The 9987-nt window shown below is 33.2% G+C and overlaps 1 protein-coding gene across 1 annotated transcript; it reads left to right on the plus strand.

Moving 5' to 3' along the window:
- Positions 1-4017: 4017 nt before the first annotated feature.
- LOC110101183 (zinc finger protein STOP1 homolog) lies at positions 4018-6800 on the plus strand. Its single transcript, XM_020828974.2, has 2 exons — positions 4018-4253; positions 4602-6800. The coding sequence occupies exon 2, from the start codon at positions 4866-4868 to the stop codon at positions 6324-6326; it is 1461 nt and encodes a 486-aa protein (XP_020684633.1). The 5' UTR covers positions 4018-4253; positions 4602-4865; the 3' UTR covers positions 6327-6800.
- Positions 6801-9987: the final 3187 nt, after the last annotated feature.

Consider the following 9987-nt stretch of genomic DNA (forward strand, 5'->3'; position numbering starts at 1 on the left):
ACCATCAATTCACCATGAAACATCTGGGAACAACCAATAATTCTTGGGAAATTAGATAACTCATAATAAACAACATTATTTTCTATCACAAATTACATACGAATCATCCATTATTCAAAATGCATAGATTTAGAACTGCAAATCTCTATCAAATCTGACATGTACAAAACTATCATAGAATTATAAACTAGATAAGGTGATGCTTGATCCTTGAACATAAAGAAAAATCATTGGATCGCTACACTATATGACAATTATAAGGCTTGAAATAGCGCTCATCATCAATTTACTATGTCAACATATGCATAATATAATGCCTCAACATGCTTATATGCTTCAGTGATTAATTTGATATCTTAAAGGTACATTGCATTATAGAATACCGATTTTACATGGATCATTGGAACTTAATTCATTTTCGGATGCTGATTGGACATGAGATAGAGACACTCACCGATCTACATCGGGTTGTTGTACATTTCTTGATAAAAATTTTAATTTCATGGAGTGTTAAGAAATAAGGTAGCCAGATCCTCAATAAAAGTCGAATACATAGCATTGGCTTCAGGTATTATTTGGCTAAGAAAATTGGTACAGGATTTTCATATTGAGCAAAAGTAACCAACTGATCTCAGATGTGATAATATGTCAGCTATAGCACTTGAGAATAATCCAATATTCCATGCTAGAACAAAATATATAGATATCGATCACCACTTTATTCGAGATCACATTCATTCGTATACAATCCATATAATTTTTTTTAATATAAAGACCAAATAGCTGATATACTTACAAAACCTCTCTCCACTCCGATATTTTAAATGTTTCGACACAAGCTTACTGTCCAGACTTATCCATTAGCTTGAGGGGGAGTAATGACATCTATGCATTTAATCCCACATCATGCAATATTGTAATTGGCACCTATTCTATACCTATAAATATATACATGTATCATGTAATAAAGTAGTGATGAATACAAGAAATCAATCCTACTAAATTCACTTCTCTCATACGTTCTTATACTTCCTTACTTTGGTTATATCTTTTTTGATTGGATATTAAGGTCAATTAAGGAAAACTCATACGCATATCACATACACAAGACTTGAACTCAATACCTCTTGGTTGGTAACCGAAGCATCCACCACATTTTTCCGTTAAATCGCTTAACTTGATCTTTTGAGTGGCTACTTTGGTGTGTGAACTCAAGTGATGGATTATCTATTTATTTGAAGACATTAATACTTTGTTTGGGATAATTTTAGACCACTTTTTTTTTTCTACTTTCAAGAAATTTTTGAACTAAAAAGCAGCTTTACAAAATAATAAGAAAGTCATCCAATACAAAGCCTAAATGTTGGAGCAGATGGAAATCTCATGATCATTATCAGTGGTTCAAAAATTTAGGCTTCCAACTTCTTTTAGCTAAAATCATTCCAAAAAGCCATGTGTGCCTAATCAGCATCAAACCCATATGAACTCTGTGTTTCGCAATTTTGATTTTTTTGCCAAATACGTATTATGTCAAGTAAAAAATCATATTTATACTAAAAAAAAATCAGATATATACTATCATCGAGAGATAGTAAGAACTTTTAATATTTATTACGTGCGATATTTTGATCATTCTATAAATATGATATACTTTTAACTATATTTTTTTTCTTTATTATTGTAGAATAATATGTTAAAAATGAAGCTAAGTTTTCTGTAAGAATGGTACTAGTTTCAAACTAATTAATTTTTCTTTTTCTTTTGTTATTTTCAGTTATATGGTTTAATTGAAAATATATTTCCTAACTAATAAGGGTGTCAATAAAAGATATGATATGATATTTGACATAAATTTGACCTAATAAATACGAGCTTGGATTTATTGGATTAATTTTTTGGTTGGATTCAAGTTTATAATTTTGATCTGTTTAATAATTTGGTTGGGTTCGGTTCGACTAAAAAATTTTATTCTAACCCAATTTTGACCTGGAAGCAAGGGCATATCTTTCGGGGGGGGCTAATTTTTTTTTTTTCTTATGTGATTCTTTAGGTAATTTATTCCCTCATTCATTTTTTAGTCTTTATTACAATAATTTTTGGACAATTACCCCCCTAAAAGTTCTAAAATACTATGGTCTTTAAGCAATTGTCACCAGGATAATTAAACACATTGTGTAAAGGTGTTATTGTTAGATAACAATGAATCAAATACAAAAAGAAATAGTAAAGAGAATTTGAAAATATCCTTACAACCAAAATTTATTCCTAGGGGCGCTGGCCCCGGAAACCCTCAAGGGCTCTGCCCCTTGACCTTGCAAGTCAAATCCCGCCAAGGAGTGCTGCCCCCTTGGACCCCCAATATATCTACGAAGAGTACAATTATCAAGGATATAAACAAAATAGGAATCGAGCCAAATTCTACACTTTTACTTATAAGTTTGCCCCTCCTGAAAATTAAGGCTGATTCTGACCCTACCTGGAGGGACCCTAATGCCCTAAAATATCTTGATTTAATGCAACAATTCATGAAAAAGAAATTTATGAAAATCATGCACTCCCGTAGTGCTAGTGTTTTTCCTTTTCTACATAACAACACTACAACTAGATGTTGGAAGCATTGCTGCAAATATTTTTTTGAAATCTTAAACCTTATTCAATCATCCACATCAAAAAAGATTTATTCAGTCATGTTTTGATCATCTGGGTTGGCAATGGGTTAGGTTCAGGTCTAATTTAAGTGTTCGGGTTTGAGTCCAATTAAATTGTTCGTGCTCGAATCCACTAGTTTCAAGTTCACTAACTATCTTATCTACTTCGAAACCAGCCTATTAAGCCATTATGACACCCCTACTAATTAGAATGTTAGTGGTCATTTCAAATAGTACATTTGGTCTTCACAATCATTAACATTTGAGACTAATTTGAGGGGTCTACAAAGCCAAATTAAGAATGCTCAACATTTTGAATACCTAACATACAACTTCAAACTGAATTTTAAGTTTGAACTTCTAAAGTCTGCCACTTCACGCTTCAAATTGAAATTTAAGCTTTATTTAGGTGGTTGTAAAGCTAATACGAGAAAAAAAAAATTAAAAGTTGTTATAAAAATTAATTTTTTGACATAAAAATTCTTAGAAATTGCAGTTAAAACAAAATTTTGATTGCGATTTAAAAAGTAAAGTTAAGAGAAAGTTGCCCCAAGCATATCCTAACTTTGCATTGTTTACCATCCAATAAAAACCAAATTAAGCATAACATACGAAAAACCTTTGCAAAAGTATCAGTTATACACAATTTAAAATAAATTATTTATAATATTTTCATAGTATCCATTTTTTTCTTCAAACAAATAGAAAAAATAGAAGGTTGTTTATGATAAAAGATCAGTTACAAAAACAAAATGCTTAGATTCTCTTATTTAACACCAGTTAAAAAGAAATTTTAGTACATCATCTGTTACAGAACTTATAAAATAAAATTTTGACAAATCTTTTTATTTTAATGAAAATTTTAAACTCGGCTTATTATTATTATTATTATTATTATATATTAATAATTTTAAATAAATAATAAAAAATAAGATATTATTTAAAAATATCAATTGACATAATTTTCTTTTAAAAATTAATATTCATCATTAAAAAATAATCAAGAACCCATTTTAAAATAAGACATCTACATATTATATATTATTTTTTCCTATTTTGGTGTTAATTATTAATTTTTTAATCAATATTCATGCAATAATATATAACTAAATAATTGGTTTGAAATTTGCATAAAAAATGTAAGAAATAAATATTATTAAAATGACATTAAGAGAATTAATCTTATTAAAAATATTTAACTAGTCCATATAAAAATAATTACAAAACAAGACTTTCATATTTTTTATATAAATTAATTTGTTTAGAAAATTATTCTTCTTAACCAATTAAAAAAAATCTATTTTATCTTATATAGTTTGAAGAATAAAGTCATCAAACCATGAAATTTATTTAAAAGGACTATTATCTTCGGTAAGAAACTCCGGCGGAATATCATACCTTGGCGTAGTTCACCTTATGCGTATGACTTCTTCGCGGCTCTTCTTCCTCTTCTTCTCCGAGTGGGAACAGAGACCAAACAAAGTAGAGGTCAAACGATAAACAAAAAGGCGATTCTGTGGAAATTTTGATGCTTCTCTTACATTTAGACGGGTAGCAGATGATCGGTGGAAGGAATCTTTGTGGTAATTTGGCTTCTCGGAGAGGGTGAGGATTTATCTCTAACTCCTTTTTTCTCTTCTTTGTTGCTTCCTTTCTTTGATTGAGAATTTTTTGTGGTTTGATTGTGAACAATCTATGAGAAAAGTTTCGATTTTCTTAGGCGATGTTTTCTGAACTTTGTTGAAAATTTTATACGTTTTTTTGGTTGAGGGTTTTCCTTTCTGTGAGTAGTTTGCATTTGTGTGATGAGTGCTTGGATATTTTGTTCCATTTCTGGGTTAGGGTTTTTCCTAATTGAGATGTGTGAGATGTTTTATGCGTTTCATTTTTCTTAATTGTTTTTGTTATTTGTTCTATTGCATCTGAGGATCTCCTATTTTACTGTTCTTTCAGGCTTTGTGTTGGAACTGGAACAATCTTTTAGCTTCCAAGAATAATCCCCAAGGAAATGGGGGCATTGGGGTAGTAGATCTTGTGTCTGTGGGATGGATAAAGATTAGATTTTTGGGATATTAGCCTATCTGAAATGAGTTTAGTTCTTTATTAAAAAAAAGGTTGAATTTAGGACTAAAAGATTTGTTGCGTTTGGCCTTCTGAGTAAAGATTAGGAACGAACTTCAAATACTAGATTAAAAATCATTTCTAATTATATTAGAAATGAATTCAAAGTTCAAGCGTGTTGCTGAATATTCATCAAGTTCTCCTCAAATCATGGGAGATACTGCTAGAAAACTCAGTAAAAGCCAGCCATTTCCTCTATTTAATTCTTCGTCGGTTCATTATGATCCAAGAACTACACCATCTTTCCCTGAAATGTCTCTTCTTGATTCTCGATCACAAAGTTTGTGCCTCCTTAGTCATGAAGTTAAGAAGCAGGATCAATCAAAACCAATCTCCTGGGTTAAAAGTCAAATTCTGGATTGGGATCCGAAAGCGATGCTAAACAACCTCTCCTTTCTTGAACAGAAGATTCATCAAGTTCAGGACATAGTTCATTCCATTGCTAATCAGGATTCTCAGTTTTCTAACCAAGAAAATGAGCTAGCAGCACATCAGCAGCTTGTAACAGCTGATCTCACTTGCATAATTATTCAGCTTATCTCCACAGCAGGCACTCTTCTTCCTTCCATGAAGAACTCACTCACAACGGCTAACACCTTACTAGAGCCATTGGGGAGCATCACAACTTCTTCCAGTATTTGCTTTAATGATAATATGCAGCAGAAGGAGACTGTTCCATTAGAGATGGCGAAAGCTTCAGAGTTCGATGAACTTATCAGAGGATTAAGTGATTGTGGAACTGAAGGAGATGAACTGATCAAATGTTTAAAGAATAGCAGCAGTGAAGTGGCAGAATCCGCTCTCGTAGAAGATCATGATTTGAAAGATGCCGACGAAGGGGTGGACGGAGAAAACCTTCCTCCAGGTTCATATGAAGTCCTTCAGCTAGAAAAGGAGGAGATTCTGGCGCCTCATACTCACTTTTGTATGATATGTGGTAAAGGATTTAAAAGAGATGCAAACCTCAGGATGCACATGAGAGGTCATGGAGACGAGTACAAGAGCGCCGCAGCTCTTGCAAAACCAACCAAGGACTTGAACTCCGAACTGACGCCGATTAGGCGATACTCGTGTCCCTTCATTGGATGCAAGAGGAATAAGGATCATAAGAAATTTCTACCATTGAAAACTATTCTTTGTGTGAAGAACCATTATAAAAGAAGCCATTGTGACAAGAAGTATACTTGCAGTAGATGCCATACTAAGAAGTTCTCAGTTCTTGCTGATCTGAAGACCCATGAGAAGCACTGCGGCCGCGACAAATGGCTTTGCTCATGTGGAACAACATTCTCAAGGAAGGATAAGTTGTTTGGCCATGTTGCTCTTTTTCAAGGCCACACTCCAGCTCTCCCCACAGATGAGGGCAAAGCTGTAGGAGCATTAGACCATGGAAATGAAAATGAAGAAAAAGCTGTTCTTGTTAAAACTAGCTTGGATGGTGGTGCTAATGTTTTAGATGTTAGAGGGGATGATGATGAACGCGGCTTGTTTTCTCTTATGAACTTTGATTCTTTTAACTATGGAGGTTTTGACGAATTTTCGCAGCCAGGCTTTTGATGCCTCAGAGGGTATGGGTGACAGAGCTTTATGACAACAAATAGTAAGAATTTGAGCTCCCAACGTTTGGGATAACAACAATGGCGGAAGGAAGAAGGCAAAAGCTTTGGCTGGTAAACTGAAAGTTCTTCAAGATTATGATTTAGTTTGGGACGGCATTTTTACTGTTTCTTAAAGCAACTTTTTCGTACAAAAAATTAATTTTTATATTAAAAAGCTGTTTCAAGAAGTAAGAAAAAAGCTGTTCCAAATGAAGCTTACGTTGTTAGTGATTTCATGTCTTGTTAGTTTATGTTTAGTTATTGAATGGATGGAATTAAACTCAATAAAATTTGAGTGGTTTTGAACAGAATTGTTGGATTTTATTCTAACCATTCAATTTGTCTTGTATGGGCCACCCAGCTGTAGAGAATCCGAACAGACCGGACCCATGATAATAATGTCAAATTATTTATACAGATATTTCAAATCAAAGAGATGCGTGTCTTCTTCTTCTCCTTTATTATTTATTTATTTATTTATTTTGGATAGCTTAGTGGATTTAAAAGGTTGGAGAATCTAAATCGCAGAGGACTTTCAAAGCACATAAATTTATGTGGCTTAGTTTCGTCGGTCTGTTCGGATTATGGAGTAACAATCATGTCCGTAAATCAATAAATCCATAATATCGATGAATCAATAATGTCGGCATCTATATCCACGAATCCATACAACATCCATATCCATAGCGGTGTTGGTATCCATGAATAAATACAACATCCATATCCATAGCGGTGTCGGTATCCATGAATCAATAACACACAATATCAATAAAATCGTGCAATAACAGAAACCCATGAATCCGTCGATAAATCCAATCAGTAAAACGTCAATTCAATACAATAAATCCGTCAATATCAATAAATCAATCAAAAATCAATAGGTCAATGCATATCAGGAAATCCATACAATGCAATATCATACATATGCAATTTCATACAATGGTCTTACTGAACAACCATAAACACTGGCTATTATCAATAGTGCTGTTGTAGAAATCCATAGTGTTGTTGTAGATATTCATACGTTGGTTTCTATAACCAACCTTCAACCAGGTTAAACACTGGCTATTATCAATAGTGCTATTGTAGAAATCCATAGTGCTGTTGTAGAATCCATATTGCTGTTGTAGATATCCATACGTTGGTTTCTATAACCAACGTTCAACCAGGTCTCCACTTATCTTTCAGTATCAATAGTCAATTCAATAGTCAATAGTCAATATAAGAACAATGTAGAGCAATCGTATCAACATTCATATGCATATCTATACAATTCATCAATATCATAGAAATCGGAAATCGTACGAAAATCCAGCGGCATAACGGCAGTATACAGAATTTATACAAAAATCACCAAAACAGAAATTTACCAAATTACCACAGAACGTGCACAACAACAATATAAGACTATTACTCTATTGAATCCAAATCAAATAACATCATGATATTTTCCTATTCAATCAAAATCGCGTAGAACCCAAAATGATCGGTGAAATCGTTCCAGAAAATACTCAAATCGTATAGAATATTCGTATCTATAACATTCTAAAAGTTGTGCGGTGAAAGTTGTCTCAATATAAAATCATGTCCAAAATTCGACTACGAAAACACAAAACAAGTCACAACTCGATCAAAAATCAACATCTCTGAAAACAGAAATAGGATTCGGAGTCCTTACGACGAGATAAACAAATAGCTCAACAGCGGCGATGGACGAAAAGCGCTCCGCGGCCTCCGAAATCGAACTTTTCCTTCGCTTTCCTTATCTTTCTCTCTCCTCAGATATTTTCATTTTTATAAAATGATTTTCTCTCTCCTCAAATCGAGCTAATTTCCTTATAACATTAGTCTGATCGGCCCGGCTGATCGCCACATCATCCTGCCCGATCAGAACAAAATCAAATCGGCCCGGACGATTCCTCAGGCCGATAATTTTGGTTTTGCTCTCGGGATTCTTATCGTATCTGATCGTCCCAGGACAATCCAAAATCGGCTTGGACGATCCCATTCCAGAAATATCAGCTGTTTCAATGCACTGATCGTCCTGGACGATCTCAATATCGTCCTGGACGATTCTGGGAGAAAAATCAGATTCATACAGCAAATCGAAGGAACGAGCTCTCACAAAAACTTCTCAAAAATTTTCTTCACTGTTTGGTTCAAATGTATCCTAAGAAAAACCTTCTCACGCAAAATATCAACCACGAACACAAAAACCTGTGAAGGAAGTCCCTTCTCAGCGATTTATAGCAACAGGGGAAGTGGATACACGAGACGGTCGAGGAAGGGAAGTCGCGAGAATCACCTTTAATGAGGTATTTTTGCGGGAAAAAGACGCGCCAGGCACTCTGCGGGAAGAAGAAAAAATTTCGGCGGGAAGAAGACGTTGTGAGCGTGCGTGGAGACGGAGTGGTAGAAATGATGTATAATAGGGTTTTCAGTGGTATTAGTGTAATATTAATAAATGAGGTGTTAGATATGTAAAATGATAGGTATATAGTGGTATGCATGTAAATTTCCTTTATAAAAAATACATTTAAAACACATTCAAATTTAAGAGTTCAAATATAAGGTTATTAGTTTTTTAATATATAAATATTATTTTCTAATAACAAGTTATTCTTTTTTATTTATCAATTAATTTCTCTTTTTTTTCTTATTTTATTTTAATTATTATTTGAGTCATAATTATTTTCTCTCTTTTCTTATAAATGAAGCAGCTTGTGAGCCAGCTAAAATTTGAGCTCCACCTCGATTCATTAATCAAGCTCAAGTTGGTGGTGACTCGAATTTGACTTGACTCTTTTACATCTGTGATGGTTTCCTGTAAGATGTTTGTCCTTATTTATGGAATAATGAGGAGAAAGTTAAGTTAGGATTTGCTGATTAAAGTTTTGTTTCAGACGGCTTCCTTATTGCTTCTTAAAGTAGCTATTTAGTTCAAATTTTTTAATTTTTGTATTAGGAAGATGTTTTAAGAAGTAATAAGTCGTTCCAAACAATGTCTGACGGCTTTCCTTGTTGGAGAAATGAAGAGATGAAGAGATGTTGATGGAAGTAGAAGAATATATTTTTTTCTCTTACCATTTCAACAATACATCATCCCTATTTATACTAGTGGTTACAAGTAGTTCTAGATTTCTCTATATATTCTAGAAACATCTATTTTTAATAAGCATTTACTTCAAAAGATAAGCATCCTAGAAGATTCTACATTAATACTTAATGGTGGAATAATCTAGATAAGGGAATACTCTAGAATGATGAATACTCTAGAATGAGAAGCATTAATTTCTAATACTCCTCCTTGCTGCTCATTTTTGTGACTCCAAGTTTATCACGAAGTTTTTGAAATTTATCTCTGGATAGAGCCTTTGTGAAAATGTCTGCCAGTTGTTCTTCAGATTTGCAGTGTATCAACTTTATTTCTCCTTTAGCTTCTACTTCTCGTAGGTAGTGATATTTTATAGCAATATGTTTTGTTCTGTTGTGAAATACAGGATTCTTAGCCATAGCAATAGCAGAATTGTTGTCACAATAGATCACTATAGGAAGTTCATATTTTTAGCTCATATCTTCCAGTATTTTGCAAAGCCAAATTGCCTGATTTGTAGCACCTG

The sequence above is a fragment of the Dendrobium catenatum genome, unplaced genomic scaffold (assembly GCF_001605985.2).
Source record: "Dendrobium catenatum unplaced genomic scaffold, ASM160598v2 fragScaff_scaffold_883, whole genome shotgun sequence".
Taxonomy (NCBI): Eukaryota; Viridiplantae; Streptophyta; class Magnoliopsida; order Asparagales; family Orchidaceae; genus Dendrobium; species Dendrobium catenatum.